General features: G+C 42.5%; 1 protein-coding gene across 3 annotated transcripts in view; it reads right to left on the bottom strand.

Annotated features, from left to right (window-relative positions):
* LOC115073978 (opioid-binding protein/cell adhesion molecule homolog) overlaps positions 1-24,408 on the bottom strand; it is a 1,138,013-nt gene that overhangs the window by 220,563 nt on the left and 893,042 nt on the right. For all 3 annotated transcript variants that reach the window (XM_029572998.1, XM_029572996.1, XM_029572997.1), the window contains one exon: positions 18,537-18,769. In XM_029572998.1, coding sequence (XP_029428858.1) covers positions 18,537-18,769 — 233 coding nt within the window. The remainder of the gene's footprint in view (positions 1-18,536; positions 18,770-24,408) is intronic.

The raw sequence follows: 24,408 nt of genomic DNA, 5'->3' as shown, positions 1-24,408 counted from the left end.
GGCTGCCGGCATGGAGTTCCCCAGGACAGTGTCTAATGGCGCTGCCCCCCTGCCCAGAACCCACCCCTGGCCCGCCCCTTTTACTGAGCCTGGATCTTCCGCGCTTATCGGGAGATATGCTCGTGGCAGGGCCGTTTCTAAAATCCCCCTGGCGCTTGCACAGCCCAGCAAAGCACGCATCACCCCTTTTAAATTCTGCTCTTCTAAATGATTCAAACACATCCTCCAGCAACAAATTCCACAGCTTTTACATTGCATTTTCAATTTATATGCCACCCTCCTCTAATAAGGACCCAGAGTGGCTTACAACATATTAGCGACAATCAAAATACATCAGAAATAGAAAACTAAAAAAAATATAATAGCATGTCACAAACAAAATACTGGGGATATGTGCATACAATTAGCATATTCATGCATAAGTAGCAAGTACACTGATATATGCTATTTTATAAACCTCAAAAGTACAGGTATACTTGCAAAGTCACGTGTAAATGTGAAAAAGGGGCAGTTGGGCATTTAGGGGATGATGATGAGAATGCACATATGTTGCTATTTTGTAAGCGGTATGGATATATATATTAAATCAACTTGTCTGCACACTTTATGCCTATGAAGCCCACTGACTCCTGCCCTGGCTCTAGGATAATCAAAAGAAAATGTAAAACAATCCAGGAACACAAGACTTTTGAAGTCAAAATGATCAGACATTTTGGAACTGATAAAAAAAAAAAAGCGCTCAGCAGGCGTAGGTTTCCTATCACATTATGAGTCATAAACATACTGAGGTAGATTTTAAAAGCCTTGCACGTGCAAAAATGGCCACATACGTGCATAAGTGGGCAACAAAGGAGCCCAGAAAAAGGGTAGGGCATAGGTATTCCAGAGGTAGGGCCAGCACAACTCCTGGTTTCCCTCAGGTGGTGTGTGTATCCTACACATGGCAGTTTGCTACAGCTCCTCCATAGATGTGTGTGTATGAGAGAGAGAGAAAACCTCTTTAGAGGGCTCTGTATATATGGACCATTGTAAGGAGGCACTTTGAATCAGGGTGGGTTTTCAGGAAGAGGGTTGGGGTTAGGGGGATGTTGTTACAGACACATTCAGAGGCATTCATTGTAAAATTGACCTCAGTAAAGAATTTCAGACCTTATAAGGGATGAAGGTAAAAAGACTTGCCAACTCAGTGCTATCCAGTAGGGATGTGAATCGTTTTCCATATCGTCTTAATGATAGAAATCGTGTGGCAGGGCAAGAAAATCGTCTTAGGCACGATTTTTTAGTTAAAAAATCGTTAAAAATCGTTTTTTTCCGATTAGTGCGCACTAACTCGAGTTAGTGCGCACTAACGGGAGTTAGTGCGCACTAACTGAAAATGATACAATTTGACACTTTTCAGGTCAGTTAAGGTCAGTTTAGGAATGAATATGTATTCCTATTGGCTGCCCTCTTATTTATTCATGTTACCAAGTTTCCTACTGACAGTATATGGGGGATGGGAAATGGAAACAGTTGGTAGCTTGACAAAACAAGTAATGTGATCAGTCAATGTGACTAGAACTTGTGCCCTAACCCTGATACCAGGGGTATTGTGATCTTCCTGCACACAGTGCCCTATCCCTATTAATACCAGGAGTGTTGTGATCTTCCTGCACACAGTGCCCTATCCCTAATACCAGGGGTGTTGTGATCTTCCTGCACACAGTGCCCTATTCCTGATACCGGGGGTGTTGTGATCTTCTTGCACACATCCCGGTATCAGGGATAGGGCACTGCATGCAGGAAGATCACAACACTCCTGGTATTAATAGGGATAGGGCACTGCATGCAGGAAGATCACAACACCCCTGGTATCAGGGATAGGGCACTGTGTGCAGGAAGATCACAATACCCCGGAGGAGTGAGGGTCAGGCAGCTCCCCCCTGTCTGTGAAGCCAGCCTCTCACTAGTAATGCAGGGAGGGAGCTGTCTCAGACTTCACCATCCTCCCCCCCCCCCCCTTACCCACACACCATTCACTAGCTGGGACATGGGGGAAGGCAGGAGTGAGGGTCAGGCAGCTCCCCCCTGTCTGTGAAGCCAGCCTCTCACTAGTAATGCAGGGAGGGAGCTGTCTCAGACTTCACCATCCACCCCCCCCCCCCCTCACCCAGACACCATTCACTAGCTGGGACATGGGGGAAGTCAGGAGTGAGGGACAGGCAGCTCCCCCCTGTCTGTGAAGCCAGCCTCTCACTAGTAATGCAGGGAGGGAGCTGTCTCAGACTTCACCATCCTCCCCCCCCCCCTCACCCACACACCATTCACTAGCTGGGACATGGGGGAAGTCAGGAGTGAGGGTCAGGCAGCTCCCCCCTGTCTGTGAAGCCAGCCTCTCACTAGTAATGCAGGGAGGGAGCTGTCTCAGACTTCACCATCCTCCCCCCCCCCCCCCTCACCCACACACCATTCACTAGCTGGGACATGGGGGAAGTCAGGAGTGAGGGTCAGGCAGCTCCCCCCTGTCTGTGAAGCCAGCCTCTCACTAGTAATGCAGGGAGGGAGCTGTCTCAGACTTCACCATCCTCCCCCCCCCCCCCCTCACCCACACACCATTCACTAGCTGGGACATGGGGGAAGTCAGGAGTGAGGGTCAGGCAGATCCCCCCTGTCTGTGAAGCCAGCCTCTCACTAGTAATGCAGGGAGGGAGCTGTCTCAGACTTCACCATCCTCCCCCCCCCCTCACCCACACACCATTCACTAGCTGGGACATGGGGGAAGTCAGGAGTGAGGGTCAGGCAGCTCCCCCCTGTCTGTGAAGCCAGCCTCTCACTAGTAATGCAGGGAGGGAGCTGTCTCAGACTTCACCATCCTCCCCCCCCCCCCCTCACCCACACACCATTCACTAGCTGGGACATGGGGGAAGTCAGGAGTGAGGGTCAGGCAGCTCCCCCCTGTCTGTGAAGCCAGCCTCTCACTAGTAATGCAGGGAGGGAGCTGTCTCAGACTTCACCATCCACCCCCCCCCCCTCACCCACACACCATTCACTAGCTGGGACATGGGGGAAGTCAGGAGTGAGGGTCAGGCAGCTCCCCCCTGTCTGTGAAGCCAGCCTCTCACTAGTAATGCAGGGAGGGAGCTGTCTCAGACTGGTATCAGGGTTAGGGCACTGTGTGCAGGAAGATCACAACACTCCTGGTATTAATAGGGATAGGGCACTGTAAGAGATGACTGTAGTAGATTGAATAAAGATCTGATGTTTCTGCTCTCCTCACACCAAACAAAAACAACACACAAGCAGAGAAGCCCTTCTTACAAAGCTGAGCTAGTGAGTTAAGTAGGAGGAAAAGTAAACATACTGGTGCCAGTGTGGCTACTTAAAAAATACACTTACCAACAATCAATTACATATATTTGAACTGTGTACAGTTCCAGCCAGGACCACCTTTCTAAAATGCACAGTGATTGGCAAATTCAACATGCACTAGCATTTCAGGTGCCTGCTAACAAAAATAATAAACAAACAAGTTCTAGTCACGTGAGTGCTGATCATTACATTACTTTTTTTGTCAAGCTTCCAACTGTTTCCATTTCACATCCCCCCAACCATATTGGTAACATCAATAGATAAGAGCACAGCCAGCCAATAGGAATACATACATACATATTCATTCCTAAGTGACCTTTACTGACCTGGGAAGTGTGAACACTTTGTTTCATTTTCTGTTGGTGTTCGTTAGTTTCCAGTTCCATTTCCCATCCCCCCAACCATCACCTCAGTGGTAACCTTGGTAACATCAATAGATAAGAGGGCAGCCAGCCAATAGGAACACATATTCATTCCTAACTGACCTTCAGTGACCTGGAAAGTGTTTATTTGTATCATTTTCAGTTAGTGCGCACTAACGGGGAGTTAGTGCGCACTAACTTGAGTTAGTGCGCACTAACACGATTTAACGATTTTTAACGATAAATCGTTAGAATTTCTATTGTATCGTGTTCTATAACGATTTAAGACGATATAAACATTATCGGACGATAATTTTAATCGTTGAAAAACGATTCACATCCCTACTATCCAGACCCCGGACCTGGATGCAGGAAGGTGGTTTGAGAGCTCTCCTCTTTACCTCAGGGTTTAATTCCTGCCTTTTAGCAGACATTAAATTCCCCGCGGTAAAAGGATTCACCTAGGTTGTCTCAGCCTTAGCACGCCTCCTTGCATTGCAGGGTAGTAGGTAATTAGGCTGTTACCTTGCAATTTGCATGCACTTGTGCTAAGCTTACCATGGGTGTTTTTTAGTGTGGATTCTTTGGTGCTAAAGCCCTTTTTAGTACATACCAAGACACTGAAAAACCCAAGCTAAAAAGCAAGTAAAAACCCACAGTAGCGATGCTTACTACATCGGCCCCAGATTGAGGAAGCTCCCAAGGCAATGTCTGCACAGGAACGGTTCCACTGGATGATGTCATCCACATGTAATGACTAATTTATCCTGCTATCTGTGGAAAACACCATTTACAGTAAACACATTTGTTTTCCCATTGTCCTCAAGCAGGCCAAAATCTTGGTTCATAAGTTTGACTGTGAATTGCCTGTTCATCTTTTCTAGGGAGTAAAAAGAGAAACGCTATCAAACCAGCTCCTCTCTCTTGATTAGTCATAGATTTTCCTTCTAAACAAATATTTGTTGTCCTTGTAGAAACAACTCGGAATTTCAGCAGCAACTATCTTTTCTCTCTTCTTTATCCTTGAATTATATTCTGACGAAAAGCTACGTTTCTCCTGTACACCTTAATATGGGGTACATGTCCAAATCTTTCTGTGTCCCTAACTCTGCTCCTAATCATGCATTAATAAACCAGACTTTCAGTTCTGATACTGTACTGAACTTTGACATTTTCTCTGAGGCTGGGTTTCCAATGTGTCTTCTGAAGTTCTGTTTTCTTTAACTGAGATATTTCAGCAATAGAACTTGACAGAGTCGACAAGCAGTGATGAGAAATTGGCCATTACAAGGTTGTAAAATATGTGAGGCTGTGCAGTCCAAAGACATAGGGCAGTAATATCAATATAAAAAATAAATAAAAGTCCTCTAGTCGATTTAAAAAAAGAAAACAAAAAACTTCTGAGGGTGATTTTAAGTAGAGGCTCTCTAGGTCTCCACTATCCAGTTGTCCCTAGCTTAAACCCTAAGATAGAATATTAGGTAAGAAGTCGGAGTTTGCAGACCATCTCTTGCAGGCACCTCCTGTGAGGATTGCCTGGATTGGTCAGCCAGCCCGCATAAAAGCAGGCAGAATATGAGGGGGTTTTGGGGCATTTGTGTTAGAAGTTTGAGAATGAGTTGCTGAAGTGATTCCCCAATTTTAGATCCCATAGCCTGTTACCAGGGTTCGAGACATATTTCTGCCCAGTACCCCATGCTCTGGCTGGGAGTGGAAGAGAGTTTTTGGGAGAAGACACTTGGATTTTTGTGTGGAGTCTGGTCCTGCCTCAAGAGTGAAGAACTGTGATTCCCCGCTGGACATACAAATGAGGGCCAGAAGTGGAGAAGTGAGTTGTAGTTTTCGAGAAGCGTTTTGTTGGGAGGAACTTTTGCCACCAGTTCCTACCTGTGAGAAGGAGACAGGATTTTGGTTTTTGTTGTTTTGGGACTTTCTAACCCAGAGGTCCAAGAATAACATCAAAGAAAGAAATAGGAGATCCAAGTCCCCACTAGGATTCCACACCCTACCACTAGGAGTGTTGGCTCTTTTCCTAGTGCTTGCCATCCAAAGGGACATTAACTCAGCTGTGCAGGTCTCAGACAAGCGGTACTTTTTAAATTTTGTTTGAGAAGATCATTTGGAGAACAGTGGTTGCTAAATGAATTGAAGATATTTTTGGTTGCAGTGCATTTTTTGTTGGAACACCCCAACAGCATGTCCAGTGTCCTTTGTGCTAATACCAGGTGCTCTAAAGTAAGGACATCCCAAGTGTGCATACAGCTACAAGAAGAAAAGACTGAGAGATTGTGAGTTGAGCCACCCCTGTGTGCCTTCGGTTCCAGAAGATAAATCCTCCTCACTGCCTAGGATCTTGGCATAAGCAGTAAATAAATAGAGATAAATAAAAAAAATAAGGAGCCCTGGCACTGGGGGGCTGTGGATGGACTGTATGGACAGAGAGAAAAAGAGAGAGCTGTGAAAAAAAATTGGCCCTAGGAATAACTGTGTACCCCTGTATTCAGGACATCCACCAGAAATGGGGTTACATTTATAACAGCCCACATTGTAGGTGCAGACTTTGCCAAGTATTTTCAAAAGGAACTTACATGCATAAGTTTGCTTTGAAAATCTTTATGTATTTGGCCAAATGCACGTACAAATTACCTCACACAAGGATACACCTAAGAACATAAGAACATAAGAAAATGCCATACTGGGTCAGACCAAGGGTCCATCAAGCCCAGCATCCTGTTTCCAACAGTGGCCAATCCAGGCCATAAGAACCTGGCAAGTTCCCAAAAACTAAGTCTATTCCATGTAACCATTGCTAATGGCAGTGGCTATTCTTTAAGTGAACTTAATAGCAGGTAATGGACTTCTCCTCCAAGAACTTATCCAATCCTTTTTTAAACACAGCTATAACTGCACTAACCACATCCTCTGGCAACAAATTCCAGAGTTTAATTGTGCATTGAGTAAAAAAGAACTTTCTCCGATTAGTTTTAAATGTGCCCCATGCTAACTTCATGGAGTGCCCCCTAGTCTTTCTACTATCCGAAAGAGTAAATAACCGATTCACATCTACCCGTTCTAGACCTCTCATGATTTTAAACACCTCTATCATATCCCCCCTCAGTCGTCTCTTCTCCAAGCTGAAAAGTCCTAACCTCTTTAGTCTTTCCTCATAGGGGAGTTGTTCCATTCCCCTTATCATTTTGGTAGCCCTTCTCTGTACCTTCTCCATCGCAATTATATCTTTTTTGAGATGCGGCAACCAGAATTGTACACAGTATTCAAGGTGTGGTCTCACCATGGAGCGATACAGAGGCATTATGACATTTTCCGTTTTATTCACCATTCCCTTTCTAATAATTCCCAACATTCTGTTTGCTTTATTGACTGCCGCAGGGGTGCAGGAGATAGGGTGGTGTTTTTATCTGTTCTGATTTTATTACACACCGCTTTGGCCAGCCTTTTTGGGCAATAAGGGGGTACAGAAAAAATTACGACAATATATAAAAAGGTCATAACTTGTAAGGTAACTTATGCATGTACCTTTTAAAGTAAAAAAAAGTATGGGATGAATTTTCAAAACATTTACGTGCACAAAATTAGCATATGCAAACATAAATAGCTTGTACTCACGTACACCCTATTTTATAAACATAAAAAAATATGTGCATATTTTTGGTCTCACATGCATATTTATGTGCAAAACATGGGGTGTCTAGAGGTCTTATGGAGTGGGGCCAAGAGGTATGCATTCAAGTTATTTTCTGAGAGACTCAAACGCACATTTGGCAACTTAGGTATTTGCACAATTTTACACCTGCTAATTATCTTGTGCAACTAATATTAGATTTGTCTGTTGTTCACTATTAATTGGGTAGCAGGTGTGGGAGAACTGGGTGACATTCAGAATGAAGAACTAGGTGGGGGGGGGGGGGTCTCAATGATTTGGAGAAGAACTTGGTGACCTGTTGGAGATTTCGGCAAGCTGGTGATTTCAATTACGCACGCATATTTTAACGTATACCGACTTCTGTCTGTAAACAGGATTTCACGTGAGCAAGTCACAGTGTTTTTCACACATAAAATATATGTGCCTATGTTTTTAAAATAGATAAGAAAAGTATGCGCTTTCAATGCATTGCAGATAGTCGCACATAAAGAAATATGTGCACATATGTTAGAGGGATAGAGGGTACCTGATACATGCAGGTTATAAAATATTATAGGAGATCTCTGGGTGGCCATATAGGTGCATATATGGTGCCACACAGAGTTCTTTGAAAGTTATCCTCCCTGTGCGTAAGTTGTAGCTCCATCCCAACTCTATCCCTCCCCCCAGAATGCTTCTCCTCAGTATGCTTTAAAATACAGTAGAAACCAGGCGACATGCATAATGATATGTACACTGAGTACTGATCCACTTTAGAACAGCCATTTGTGAGCATGAAACTGAGTTTTCTATGCATAGTTGGATTTGAAAATGTTCTCCTTTAAGACCCAACTAACTTATACCTTGTAGAATAATCCTTTAAAGGAAAGAGGTGAAACAAGACATGAAAAAAATGTATTCATAAAGAAGAACTTTAAGGTATTTTTTAAAAATTTCTTTGAAAAATTCATTATCACTATTTTTCATTTCAGATATATGATTTGTTCTTTTACAGAAAAATGAATGAATTCTTGGTTTCAGATATTCACTCTACCTCTTGAAATAACCTGCTGTAATTTTGGATAAATCTCCTTGAAGAAGTCTATTCAACGAAACATGAACTAGGTCAGAGCACATGAAGATGTCTATATTCAGACACAATCCAGATAGCAAAGTTAGCCGGATAAAATCTGGCTAACTGGAGGTATATTCAATAGTCCAGTCGGACTACTGAATATAGTCGGCTATCTTAAAGTTATCCAGCTAACTATAGCCAGCTAACTTTAGGACAGTTCTGTGGCCTGACCAGACTTAGCCAGATAAGTAATCAGGCTAACTCTGAATATCAGAATTAGCCATTTAACTTAGCCTGCTAACTCAAGGAAGCAGAGAAATGATGGCAGAAAAGGACTAAATGGTAGGGATGTGCAGAGCAAAATTTTATGTTCATATTTTTTATGTCCGAAAGGGGGTCCCACTTGCGGCCAATATGGACATAAAAAAAATCCAATGAGTTGGGTATATGTACATATGTGCAAAAAAAAAATTTAAACCCCCTCACCCTCCTTAATCCCCCCCCCAGACTTACCACAACTCCCTGGTGATCGAGCGAGGAGTGAGGACGTCATTTCTGCAATCCTTGGCGAGAAGCATGTGACGTCGGTGGCACGTCGAGTGATGCGGCGTCACGTGATTCCCGGCGAGTTCGCGCCGGACGGCTCGTTCGGCCCAAAAAGAACTTTTGGCCAGCTTGGGGGGGCCTCCTGACCCCCCCAAGCTGGCCAAAAGTTCTTTTTGGGCCGAACGAGCCGTCCGGCGCGAACGAGCCGGGAATCACGTGACGCCGGCGTCACTCGACGTGCCGCCGACGTCACATGCTTCTCGCCAAGGATTGCAGAAATGGCGTCCTCACTCCTCGCTCGATCACCAGGGAGTTGTGGTAAGTCTGGGGGGGGGATTAAGGAGGGTGAGGAGGTTTAAATTTTTATTTTGGCTCAACAATCGCGATTTCCCACATATCGAACATATCTATGTTCGATATGTGGGAAATCCGATCGTTTATGTCGAATCAATTTTTTAAGTAAAAAAAAAATATGAGTTGCGTTTTACTAATGCGGTCAATCCGAATGCACACCCCTACTAAATGGTCCATCCAGTCTGCCCAGCAAGCTTCCCATGGTAGTATATGCCACGCAGTGCAGGTTACCCTCACGTATCAGTCAGTGCCGCATTGACACGCTTTGCAAATGAACGACCGTAGAAGCAGTCCTGTCTTTTGTTAAGTTTAGTGACTGCTGCTCTATGCAGGTTACCCCCATACTTATCAGTTTTCCATATCATAAAAGTTGGGGGCCTCCTTGTTTGCTCTCTGAATCCAATTCCCCTTTTCCCCCTGCTGGAAAGCAGTGTTGGAGTTGCATCAAAATTATCAAAACTGATTGGTTAAGGGTAGTAACGCCACAGCAAGAATCGTCGCCCATGCACGCAAATCAGACCACATCACCCCCATCCTTAAAGACCTTCACTGGCTCCCCGTTCCCTCCCGTATCCTCCACAAAACACTGACCATCATTCACAAATCCATCTATTCGCATAACTCTGGCTAGGCGAACCTTTCCTTCACACTCAACCTAGCCGCCCCACTCGAGCCAACCACATGGGTATGCTCCAAATATCCTCCTTCAAAAAAGCACACCTCTCCTCAACAAGAGATAGAGCCATATCTATTGCGGGCCCCACCTGTTGGAACAAACTACCTCCAAACCTCCGTCTGGAGCCCTGCCTCAAAAACGTCAAAAAAAAAATTAAAGACCTGGCTATTCAACCAGGCTTTCCCAGAATAGAACCCCTCCTGCCTTTATCTCTCCCTCAAACTGCCTCGAACCGAATTTGATTTACTCGGCCTTTGACTCGTATACCTCATTTTAACGCATTCTCAGATAACTATTTTAACTATTCATGCCATATTAAATTTTATCGTTCTTTGTTTTGCTTTCCTTGTTTACTGTTAAACTCATTCTGCCTGTTCCTTCTAGTCATTCCCTCCCTGCCCCAGTTTTCCCCACCTGTTCGATGTAATTTCTATCTTTTGTGTGATGTAAACCGATAGGATGTTCACATGAATACCGGTATAGAAAAGCTGTTAAATAAATAAATAAATAAATAAATAAATAAATAGTAACCACTGCACCAGCAAGTTATTTCCATCCTTTGGCATTTAGGGAACCACATGGCCCTTTGAATTCTTTCACTGTTTTTGTCTTCACCATCTCCTCTGGAAGGGCATTCCAGGCATCCACCACCCTCTCCGTGAAGAAATATTTCCTGACATTGTTTCTGAGACGTCCTCCCTGGAGTTTCATTTCATGATCCCTTATTGTAAAAGCAAATGTTGGCATCCATGGCAAATCCCCAAATACTCACTCCTTTCCACTAGACCCACACTATAAGAACATACAGCTGTCCACAATCAGGTCTTCCACACTGAATAGGTACATGCTGCCATTTGATCTTATGAAAAATGTACAAACCCAATGTAGGGAATTTTCAGAGTTACATGTGTAAAAATTAGATATATGCGCAGAAGTAGCCTGTACTTGCGTAATCGCTATTTTATAAAAGTTGCAAGTACATACGCATTTTACATTTCACACGCACATATATGCATCTAGAAAAGGTGAGGTCTAGAGGTGTTTCTGGATGGGACCAACAGTTATGCACATAAGTTGATATTTTACATGGTAAACATAGTGATGACAGCAGAAAAGGACCAAATAGTCCATCCAGTCTGCTTCTTATGGTAGTATCTACCGTGCCATGCAGGTTACACACATGTTTCTCTTAAGGGTAGAAACTGCCTGTATGTCAGATTATTTTTCCAGTTCCTTAGTCAAATTAGAACAGAGATTCTGCCCCTCAGTCCTTCCTTTTCCAGTAGTTTGATAGGCAGATGAATCAATAGGACATCACAAGAAGAAATATCACCTTCCTCTGTGGCATCATACACAGTTATGGTTCTTTACATATCAGGCAAGATGCGCACAGTCTCTGTTGAGAATCTGGTCCCTAAAACATAGGCTTGTTGGAACTTAGGTTAGAGCATTTGAATAGAAGGTAGCTCAGCAAGGTTCCCCCATCTTGAACAGAGCATATCTGACCCTATGTTGTTTTGAAATCCCCTCTAAAAATGTTTCTCAAAGTCTCCCTGCTGGATATGGACTTCTATAGTAACTCCCAAGTGCCTTTTATTTTGGTCTCCCACTTCCTTGTCAGAATAAAAGATAACAGACATTTTTGTATTACTAACCAGACCAGACTGACTGAGGCAGATACATTATATGGAACATTTCCTGCATGACAGAAGATATATAAACAGCAGGTCTTTAAACAGTGAAGCGGCAGGGGAAGGAAAGAGGAATTTTTCAGTTTTGCACATTACAAAATCAATAAGCATCAGCAGTTTGAAATTAAAGGAAAGATTAGGCCCTGGTTTTATACATGCCATATTGTATTCAGAGAGCTTTCTACTCAGTCAGATAAATCTTCTTTAAGAGGATTAGGAAACTTTCATTATCTTTATCTAACCTGAACTAACACTAACTCTGAAAAATTAATCTATTGACTGGACAAAAGCCGATATCTGTTCCAAAGAAACAGTGCATTGGAACTCCTAATTGAGAAGTAATTCTTATAGTGCAGAATGAGAAAAGTTCCAGAGAAGATCACAGCCCAACTTGTATATGGTAACATGATCTGGGTAACATTTCTGAGAGTTTGTTCTTCCCAGCTTTAAGAAGCAAAATTTATGACCGGTGCGTGAGCACACGTTTGCCAGCGCATGTACATGGATGTGATTTTATAACATACGCGCGTATGTGCGCATATATGTGTGCGTTATAAAATTGACCATCCACACGTTCATGCGTGCACACATTTATATTGATGAGTGCATGTTAATGCCGTCTTGAGCGCAGAAGTGGGGGGATTTTAGTAGGTACGCGTGGCGATGCAATAGGACTTTCCCCCAGTTCTCTCCCAGTTCGCCCCAGACTTTCTAAACCCCCTAGCTAACTTGCCTCCCTTTCACCCTATTACCCCCGACCCCTAAAATCCCACTAACTAGAGTATTTTTTTTTTTGTTATATGACTTACACGCCGACCATAGCAGAAGTAAAGTTATGCAGTAGGGGACCCCAGCGCGCCTTGTGTGCATAAATACTTACATGCTGAATTCATGCTACAGATCCAGCCCGCCCGTCCCACCCATGCTCCGCCCAGACCATGCTACACCCTTCCCCTTTTGGTGGAAAAAATTTGTATGCATGCACTGCAAGCTATGCATGTACCCGCGTTAGTTTTAAAATCTGTGCAGCGCACACCAGGCAGAGTCAAATGCATATCTCCTGGCTGTGACACACTTAGGGGTAGATTTTAAAAAGCATTTACTCGAGCAAAACTGGTTTTTGCTCGAGTAAATACACTTTACTCAAGTAAGTGGGCTTTTCAAAATTGCTACAATATATGCCATTGAATTGTCCATAGGATTTACTCAAGTAAGTGCACTTTACTCGAGTAAATAGCTTTTGAAAATTGCTACGATAGTATGTCACATTTACATGCGTAACTCCTTTGAAAATGACCCCCTTAGGGTTTTTAAAATCAACCAGTATATATATATATATAGAGAGAGAGAGAGAGAAACAAACACAACAAAATAGAAATTATTAAAATTAAAGGAAGCATGGGAGTCAGGAAAATGAAATAAATCTTAAAAACAAATTATTAAGGAAAGGTCCAAATGGAGGCAATTTTGTGAAGGCGATGCTAATGAATGAGGATCTTTTTTCTCAAAACTGACCAGCAAACACATTGCATGAGATGAGATGGATTCAAAACATCTGCCATCATCACAAGACTTCCATAGATGGTTTCATTTATTTTTCAAATTTATAGATCGCTCATCAACTTTTCTAAAAAATGTACAATAATAACATCCATAATTAGTCATATAGTGAAAACACTAATCTATATAAGCATACTACTCATTAAGTTCTAAAAGAATAAATAAACAATAAAAACATCTACAATCATAAGTAAAACATTCACAAATAAACTAAGACCAAAATTTAAAACAATTAACCAACGAAAAATATTAAACAATATACGTGGGAACACTTCACTTTTATTCTATTGTTTCTAATCTATGTTTTGCCTTTCCTCCTGTATCTCCTATCTTATTTTTCCTTCCATCCCCTCATCCTAGCCCTCCAGTCTCTCCTATCAATTTACCTTTTCTCCCTCACCTCCCTCCCCTAGCAGGCTCTCTCCCCCTTTCCTTTAACCCTTTCCCAGGACTGGTGCAAGGGTATTAGGCGCCCTTGGTGAACTTTCTGCCTTGCACCTGCCCCTACCTGTCACGAGACAGGCCCACGTACTCTCCCCCACGCTTCCGTGCGCGGAGAAAGCCGAAGCAAGAAGACAGGAGGTGGCACGAGACAGGGTCCGGCCTGAGGGAGCCGCCACGGGGGGGGGGGGGGGGGGGAACCAGGTTGCCACATGGCTGGCTGTCAGTGCCCTGTGAGGGAGAGAGAAGCGCTGGCCGGTGCCCAGGGAAGAGGGGGGCGGAGGACGCGCACGCGTGCTCACCTCACAGTTGTCATTCAGCCGGCGGTTATGGCAGCTCAGCAGCTGCCGGCAGGATATTTCAGCGACGACTGACCCGAATCAGGCCGTTAACAGGCAATAGCTCTGCCGCGCACAACCCCCTTTTCCTTGCGTGCTTTCCTGACGACCCAGCCTACTGGAGGAAAAGAGGGGCCAGCACCGCAAAGAATCATTAAACTGCCTGCTGAAGTAACAGATGGTGATCCTCAATTCAGTCTGGCTATTGATGGACCTGTCTTCCAGAAACTTGTCCAAACCTTTTTTAAAATCCTGGTGTACTAATTCATCCTCTGGTAATAAAATTCCACAGCTTATTTGTGTGATAACTGATAAAAATACTTTCTCAAATTTGTTTTAAATCTGATACTATTTAGTTTCATAGAAATGCCTTCTAGTCCTATTAGAAAGTGTAAATAACTCTTCCATGTTAATTTGTTCCACAATCAATGATTTTATAAACCTCTGTCATCTCTCCTCATTCTTCTCTTCTCCAAGCTGAAGATCCCTCACCTGATAAGCTTTACTTCATAAGGGAGCCATTCCATACTAGGGGTGTAGATAGCAAAAATGTTTGTTTAGTTTCTCATGTCATTTTGTTTGATAGCTTTTTTGTTTTGTTTTTCATTTTGGAAATAATATGCAGTATTTGAAAATAGCACACACTATTTCCAAAACCCCAAAAATCCCGTCTCAAACCCCAGGAGCATGTTTTGTTTTTTGTTTTGTTTTTTTACACACTTTAGTAAATATGAGACTTCAGGATTCTTTTTCTATGTATACATCACTCTAACTTGTCCACATTAAATTTCATCTGCCATTTACATGTCTAGTTTTTCAGTTATGCAAGATCTTCCCACATTTCATCAGACTCCTTAACTACTTCAAACAATGTTGTGTCATCTGCAAATTTGATCACCTCTCTGCTTGCTCCATTTTCTAGATCATTAATGAATGTATTAAATATAGTTCTCGCAGGGATGAGATTTGAGGCACATCATATTTAGCAGAAACAAAACTATGACAATGGAATGGGGCAAGATGTGGCTTGTCCACCGAATGAAAACAAGGGGATGGGAAGGAATGTGATGCAGCCTGCACAGTTGTAAATGGAAGATACTGACTGAACACACAGATGAGTTGGCAATTTTCCAACAGCCTATTTCTGCATGTAAAACACTCTTTTACCCGTGGAAGTGTCTTTGAATATAGCCCGATAAATGTGACAAATCTTTCTAAATAAGTCATTACTTTGAAAACAGAAAATTTGTATTAAAAAACATATCCTTAAGAGAGACCCTTAAGAGCCTGGATATTCCCCACTCCTTTTGAGTTTTCCACACAATTGCCTAAGCTTTCTATTTACTTTCTACACTTTGCCTGACTGAAGTGGGCACACTTATACCATCTTTGACTACTGGACCTTTCAATGTCTGACGCTTCTTCTGTGTCTGTAATGTACATTCAAAAGACGTAAAAGACCATTACATGCTGATCTTGAGATAAATTCCAGTGCTTCTAGCTGGATTCTGCTAACCCTAAGCTCAAGCTGCAGATATGATAGGATGTTCATAAAGTGACACTCTATCACCTCTCAACTTTTAATATGAAACAGGCTTATGATAAAGTACATTGGAATTCTTACTGGTAAAAGTGCTTCAGCTTTTGGGGATTTCTTGAGTGCCTTGTTAGTTAAGGATTAAATCAAGGTTCTGGACTGGATCCCAAGATTATAGAAATCTCGGAAGGATAAATGGAACTCTGGACAACAAAATTAGTTTTTTGATTCAGCCACAGCAGTACAGAAACCCTGCATAGTTAGCAGAGCACTGGAATTAACTCCTGACTAGAAGAGCTATTTAGTGAACTGAACGGGGCTAGGCATTCCCCTAGCTGGGAAAACCCATGTGCAATAAATATAGATTTGAATTCAGTGTCTGATCACAGAACCCCTGAAGAACACTTTGGTCCTGATTTTCAAAAGCATTTACACACTTAAAATTGGGTTTTACACGTGTAAATGCACTTTACCCATGTAAGTGGGCTTCTGAAAATTGCTATAATATATGCCACTGAATTCTTCATAGGATTTACCTGTATAAGTGCACTTCACATAAGTAAATGACTTTTGAAAATTGCTACGATAGTAATCTACATTTACATGTGTAACTCCTTTGAAAATTCACCTAAAAGGGCACTGGTTTCAACCAGGTGGACTAAACCATGCATAATACATAAGGAACTGGGTGTAGTCTAGCTAGTAGAAACTTTCCAGGTAATTTTCAAAGGAAAATGTAAATTTAAATGTCACACACTATCGTAGCAATTTTCACAAGCCCATTTACCAGCATTAAGAGCACTTAATGCGGGTAAAACCTATTGACAATTTAGTAGCATATACTGTATCAATTTTCAAAAGCCACTTTCATTTAGAAACCCTTGTAGAAACACTGGATTCATCTCTAACTGGTGCAGAGACCCTTATTATGTCCACTAGCTAACTGTTCCTAGCTTACTCCCTAGTTGGGATTTAGAGAACAAGTTTTCAGACGATCCCTGCAGGTCCCTCCACAGAGGCCTGTATGGATTGGTCAGCAGCTTCCTCTAAAAGGCAGCTCTGCATGAGGCTTGGTGGGCTAGGCTGGGGGGCCACATGGTTGGGCCTCCAGCCTGATACCGGGGGAAATAGCCCTAGAGCTTTTGATTTAAAGAATGGAGATGCAAGGGGAGTTTCCCCAATTCCGGGCAGCAGACTGGTTCTAATGAAGAGGGCATATTTTCCTTGCCCAGTACCCCATGGTCTGGAAGGCGGTGTCTGGTGCAGAGTGGAAGAGGGTGAAAGGAATTTTGAGGGGAGCTGTTTTGACTTCTTCCTTGAGAGTTTGCTCTCTGAGATCCTGCTCCTGTCTGTTACCCCTGCCTTTGGCAGTCAGCAAGGTGCGGGCACTCCTTTCTCCCTGTTACAGAAGGGACAGCAGTGACCTGACAGAGCACTGACACAAAAACAGAGAGAAGTATTTTAGCAGAGTTTTGTTCCAGTTCTTTTCGGGAGGAACTTTTGTCACCTGTTCCTGCCCTCAGGAGAGACCTTTGGGACTTTCTACCATCAGAAATCCAAGCTTTTACCAGCAGAGGAAAAAAACAGGAGATCTCAGCCCTGCTAGGAGCCCACTCTCTACTACTCAAGAGTGTTTGTTCTTTTCCTAGTGCTTTCCATCTAAAGGGACACTGATTCAGTTAACAGAATTGAGAAGGAGGCACTTTTGGGCTGCTCATTTTTGTGCAAAGGATATCTGGAGAATGTTTGTCGTGAATTGAACTTGAAGTATTTTTGGTTGCCGTAAATATCTTGTTGAACACCCAACCCGAGTGTCCAGCATTTTTCTTCAGTGGTCAAGGACACTGTCCTGAAGCAAGGACATCCCAAGTGTGAGTACCGTGAACAAAGAGAGATAAAAGGAAGTGAGAGAGACTACGTGTGGGTCCCTACCCACTCGGACTCAGGGCCCTGGAGGTTTATCCTCCTCCCCGTTGGAACGAACCCTGGCACTTCAGTGTTGGTACAAACTGAGAGGAAACAGAGGTGGAGCAGGAGTGGCCCCGGAGGACCACAGTGAGGCCCCTGCATTCTGAGAGGTCCCTGAAGAGGAGGCTACGCTGGTAAAATCCAAACACAGTGCACAGCAGAGCCACAGTTCCTGGTACAGTTCTTAGCAGAGAACGATAATAGTGCTTACACCAGATGTTCTTAGCTCTGGTCTTTATAGGACCACAAACAGGTCTGGCTTTCAGGAGATCTACAATGAATATTCAAAAGTTTTTGAATACATTTGGTTTTAAGAGTAAGTCTAGTTTAAATAGCACGTTACCATGAAAATCAGATCTGTTTTTGGCCCTTGCTGACCAGAGATGAGAATACCTACCCTGGCTCATATAATAGTCACATGCAATAAGCCGTTGCACTTCCTTGACTTGAAGAAATGCCATTCTGGATCAGACCAGTGGTCCACCAAGCTCAGCATCCTGTCCCTGAAGGTGGCGAATCTTGGTCGCTTGGACAAAATACCCAACAGATCCTAATGAGGGGAGATTCTCTTCCTATTAACTCTGAGCGCCTGGCAGTAAGAGGTGGCACTCCCCAAGACAACATGGCTCACAGTAGTTAATGGACTCGCCTTCTAGAAAGATGTCTAAACCTTTTATTAAACAACACCTATTCTACTGGTCTTCGCCATATCCTTCGGCAGCAAATTCAGCATTTATTTATTTATAAAATTTGTGGATCCACAAATTTCAGTGGGGAACAATAGTGCACACATAATTATAATATTAAAATAGTGAAACAAATCTCCTAGCAACAAACAAAACAATACATTGAAAGCCAATCGGTCATAACTGGGTTTTCCAGAATTTCCATGTGAGTGGCATGATGACAAAGCACACTGATTGAAAAAAATACTTTAAAAACCTTGCTTTTACATCTGCTGCTGGTTACTTTCATGGTATTATTTGAAAGGTCTTACCTTGAACAATAAGATGCACTCGCGATGTCTTGGGGTGATTGTCTGTTTGCACGGAGCAGGTGTAAGGCCCCTCGTCGTACACGTCCACATTCTGAATTTCGATGCTATACTGTGTTTTAGTGTTTGACAAAAGAACCACTCTGGGATCTATAGACCACTTGTCATTGCCAGTATACAAGATGGTGCTACGATTCAACCATGCTACTCGTGTCACCCTGCTATCCAGCATACATCTGTAAAGAGGGAAGAGAGAGGAGGGGAATTAATCAAAGCAGCAGCACAGCTAGAGAAAGTAAAATGCAATACTCAGAGATACCCAATAGTAAACTGGTCACATTTGTTAAGGGGGCAATTTTGTAAGTGCCTGCATTGACACATACTTTACCTTGGTTTTATCAAGGCAACACAAATAATGACTATAGATCCTCTTTTGGCTGGCATAGGAATAAAACAAATCTTTTGCTTTGGAACATTTTATTGAGTTTTTCCCAACATGACCAGAGTCTGGAGGAGTAAGTTAAATATCCTTTTCCTATTGAAAGCTATGTACATATGCATTTGTTCTGTGCTGTTTTTAGCACTTAAAAAAACATTTAGGTATTCACTGTGTCTATATGATTTCCTGAACCATTCAATCTACAGCAATCAAATTTTCAGGACAGGTGTATCTATATAATAGCTAGAAACCAGAATAATGCTTTACCATAAAATCTGTGAGGTCCATATTCAGCTGCGGGCCAGCTAGCAGATTTATCTGGCTAATTCTGCAAAGAACTTCAGAGGCGTGCATGGGCTACTGCTTATCCCATAAAAGTTAGCTTTATCCAGCTAACTTTATGACATCTCTTTGCCTAGTTTAGCCATCTCCACTCCAGGATATCCCTACCTGCCCCAAGTTAGCCAAATAACGTTTTAACCAGATAAAAAGTTATCTGGTCAACTTGGAGTCAATCAGCATGACAGGGTTTTCAAATCCCACTATTTGTCCAGCTAAATCTATGCTTAGCTGGACCAATGGTACTGAATATCGATCCCTCTGGATCTAAGCCAAAACTGAAAAATGAGAAAAAGCATTCATGTGAATTGCGCTGAAAATCTTTTCTTATTTGTTTATTTTTTCCATGTACAGAAGGGATTTACTATGTCATGGGTATATTACAAAATCAGAATTTGAAAACATCTGTCTGCTTCTTTTCTTTCTATTGTTATTGACATTTCTGGCAACAGTTTGATCGATATAAATGTCTTATGATGTTGTACTGGATATCTCAATTCTTAATAAAATAAAACTTTAGGGCTTGATTTTCAAAGTGTTTTATGTTCATAAACTCGGTTTTAAGAACATAACTTGTACTCTGAGGTGTCAATTTTCAAAGAGTTAGGCATGGGTTGTACATCAGGATTATTCACGCATATGTAGCCCTTGTGCATGGAAAGCAAATTTTCAATAGGTTGGAAATACATTCCACATGTACTTTTCTTGGAGTAAAAATGATGGTATTTTAAGGGTGTTCTGGGGAAAGGTTTGGAAGTACACTCACAAGTAAGTAGTTTGTAAGCAGTATTCATGGAACTTGTAAAGCTGCAAATGACCCTTGCACATATGCTGCTATTTGTAATGTACTGTAAACCACTTTAGATGATTTTTGTATTTTTAAAAAAGCAGGTAATAAATCCAAATAAATACTGTACATTAACTAATTAGTAAATACATTTGCACTATGCTTTTACACCTGCTATACAAGTCACAGAAATGAAATTCCACTTATCTTTTGTCTACAGTTCTTGGATGAGAGGTAAGGATAGAACAGAGAAAAATGACAACAGAAAAGGACCAAATGGTTCATCCAGTCTTCTCCGCAAGCTTATGGTAGCATCTGCCTCACCATACAGGTCACCCCCATACTTAGTATCCCAAACCGTCAAAATCATCCTAAGTTCTGGAGGAGGGAGATTGTTTTGTGCAGATATTCAGTCACCTTCTCCTGAGATCTTGCTGTGATTAGACAGTCATCCAGATAAGGGAAGATTTGAATCCCTTGTATTGCAAATGTGTTGCTACCATAGCCAGGCATTTGGTGAAGACTATCAGGGCAGCTGATAGGTCAAATGGGAGAACACTGTACTGGTAGTGGGTAGAATCCACTTTGAATCAAAGATAGTGCAAATGTGAATGGAGAAGGGGTATGTGTAGGTAAGCATCCTTGAGGTCCAAGGTACACAACCATTGGCCCTGCTGAATGTATGGTAGAATCATACTGAAGGAAGCTCATTTTGAATTTCTCCGAAGCAGGTGTTAGTTCAGATGCCTCATATCCAGAATAGGATGCAATCCTTAATTTCTAGGGAATGAGGAAGTATCTGGAGTAAAAACCCTGTGATTGTTCAGACACAGATAAGGGCTCTATCGCCCACTGATGCAGGAGAAATTGAATTTCCAGGCAAAGCTGTGGCAAATGTGATGGATCCAGCTGAAGCATGTGGAAGAAGTGATAATCCAGAGAAATATAACCAGTACCCAGATTGCACTAGTTGGATGACCTAAGGGTCCTTGGTATCACCTGTCCAGGAAAGATTAGATTCTGCCCTGACTGGATATGGATTGTTCAAAGGGACTAAAACTGGGCCCAAGCTTAGGCTGGGCCAGTCAAGTGGTCTTTTGTTTCCCTTTGTCTAGGCCTAGTGAAGAGAGGGTGTTGACACTGAGGATGGCATTGCTGATAAGTCCGGAAGGGGGCACCTGTAAAAAAAAAAAGATCTAATAATAATAGAAGGGCTGTGTCTGTGTGGATGATTGTTCGAGAGGGACTGAACTGCCATGTTTTGGTCCTTTATCTGCACGATCACCTCTCAAAACTTTTCTCCAATATTATCTTTGAGTCAGGGGAGGTCTGCAACTTTTTCATGATCATCATCCATATGCTGCTGACTCAAAACCATGCCATGCAATATGCTCCAATCAACGATACAGATGTCCATGAATTGGAAAAAAAAGACTTTGAAGACTAAGTGGCGGATGCCCTCTTTTGTGCTCAAGAATGAATGAGGATAACTCACAGATCCCTCCTCCGGTTGGAGGAAAGGCTTCTGCTTTGGGAGAGAGCCATGGATATACTGTATCATATAGAACTGATGAATGGTAATGAACACAGTCAGCATGGAAGTTTGAAATATTTTCTTGCCAAAGTGATCTAAAAAAATTGTAGTCTTCCTGATTATGCATGCAAATGGATCCATGTCTTCTTCGCCTCTTTCACAGCAGATTCAACTACCCCCGAATGGTGGGGCAATTGACCACCATCAAATCCTGAAGATTGTTGTACTTTAGGACTTTCTGTTGCCATGACAGAAATGGGTGTTTGACAAATTCTCATCTGCAGAGCATTAATAATGACATAGAAAGGTAATGCCACTAATTCAGATGGGATATCGAGAACTTGTAGAAACCCCAGAAGTTCAGACTGCGGATTCTTTGATCTTACAAACATGGACATCAACTGCTGTTCCCATCTTCGATAAATTTAGTACAAGAGGTCTTCTGGTGGATGAACTGGTGGAAGTCTGGGTGAATTGGATTAAAAGTATGCACGCAAGTTATGGAATATGTTGCCTCAAGCTTTAAAAGGAGAAGTATCAATCACTAGGTTTAGGAAATTGTTGAAAGCATGGCTATTTAAGCAGGCTTATAATTTGTAACTTATAATTTATATTTTAAAGGAAAGTCAGACATAAGAATTTTCTTTTAGCAGCCATCTATGATGAAACTTAGAGTAAGAACATAAGAAATTGCCATACTGGGTCGGACCAAGGGTCCATCAATCCCAGCATCCTGTTTCCAACAGTGGCCAAGCCAGGCTACAAGTACCTGGAAAGTACCCAAACACTAAGTAGATCCCATGCTACTAATGCCAGTAATAGCAGTGGCTGTCCCCTAAGTCAAATTGATTAATAGCAGTTAATGGACTTCTCCTCCAAGAATTTATCCAAAACTTTTTTAAACCCAACTTCACTAACTGCACTAACCACATCCTCTAGCAGCAAATTCCAGAGCTTAATTGTGCATTGAGTGAAAAAGAATTTTCACAGATTAGTTTTAAATGTGCCTCCTCCTAACTTCATAGAGTGCCCCCTAGTCCTTCTATTATCCGAAAAAGTAAAAAACCGATTCACGGCTACCCGTTCTATACCTCTCATGATTTTGTAGACCTCTATCATATCCCCCCTCAGCCGTCTCTTCTCCAAGCTGAACAGCCCTAACCTCTTTAACCTTTTAGTCTTTTAATCATTGTTGTCAATGTTTTATGTTGGTGGTTTTATGTTTTAATGCACTCTGGGGCAGATTTTCAAAGCCTACATATGTAAATCCAGGTGGATTTACGCGCATAGGGGGGGTTATGCGCACCGAGCCTATTTTGCATAGGCCCGGCGACACGTGTAAGTCCCGGGGCTTGAAAAAACGGGCAGGGCATGGGCAGGGCGGTCTGGGGGCAGGGCATGGGCATGGCCAGAGGCCTCTCCACTGCCGCTGGGCCCGGGAATCTCACGCCGGCACTTAGCCGGAGCGCGCAACCTACGTCTGCCTGGAGGCAGGCGCAACTTCTGCAATAAAGGTTGGGGGGGTTTAGATAGGGCTAGGGGGTGGGTTAGGTAGGGGAATGGAGGGGAAGGTTGGGGGGAGGCGGAAGTAAAGTACCCTCCGAGGCCGCTCCAATTTCGGAGCGGCCTCGGAAAGAACAGGGAAAGCCATCGGGGCTCCCCTAGGGCTCGGCGCGTGCAAAGTGCACAAGTGTGCACCCCCTTGCACGCGCCAACCCTGGATTTTATAACATGCACGCGGCTGCGCGCGCATATGATAAAATCAGGCGTAGATTTGTGCGTGCCGGGTTGCGCACACAAATCTACATCTGCACGTAGCTACTAAAATCTGGCCCTCTGGTTTTAGTATTTTATGAGTGTACACATGTAAACCACCCAGAAATATTGATGGCCGGTCTTTAAAATTGTAATAAAATAAATATTTTCATAAGTGGAGTAAGTGCATACATTATAAAATATCTGCCTCCATGCATAAATGATGGTTATTGCACACACAGTTTACAATTATTTCATATGCAAAATATGTATATACAAACTTATTTAAAATAGGTGCACAAACTACAGCTCCCTGTATTAAAACAATCAATGTGCATGTACTAACACATGCATACTTTTGGAGTGGAGATATGCGGTATTTTATAAACTGTACATGCTGCCACACAATTCATAAAACAGAGCCTTAACTTTATACACACTGACTTATTCACATGAAGCCCAATTTTAAAGCAGTCCTAATTTTCCAGGAGGACTTGTATGTGTCCAACCACTTTGAATATTAGTGGGACTGTGCACACATTTACACTTGCCAGAGAGCAGGTTTAAATGTCCATGCAAACATTACACACCTATGTTTGAAAATCTAAAGAATATGCGTAAAATTAATTACTGATCTCAACTTTGCCTCCCAGGAACAATTCTATGCAACATGTGTAAAAGTATGTACAAAATTGCTTCTGTACAACCCATGTGGTAATTTTTAATAAATAAAAAAATCATTTTGTGTGCCTATATATTTTTGTATATTATTCCCTCTATTGAAAATTACCCTCTCTAAATCAACCAGGGGGTGTTGTGCGGAAAAAAATAAGCATCAAATCTGATTCAACGAGTGCTTTTACCTGCAATTGCACAAGACGTTTTGGGGCAGAGCTGGGTGGAGAAAGGATTTACGATATTCAAAAGTTTTCACATAAATGTACAGACAGAAAGTTACACCTGCACTGAGCAGGGTGCAGTTTTCTGAGTGTTATGTCTGTGCGTGTACCGAGCAACCCAA

Source organism: Rhinatrema bivittatum, chromosome 12 (assembly GCF_901001135.1).
Source record: "Rhinatrema bivittatum chromosome 12, aRhiBiv1.1, whole genome shotgun sequence".
Classification (NCBI taxonomy): domain Eukaryota; kingdom Metazoa; phylum Chordata; class Amphibia; order Gymnophiona; family Rhinatrematidae; genus Rhinatrema; species Rhinatrema bivittatum.
This window is presented reverse-complemented; position numbering and strand designations above follow the sequence as displayed.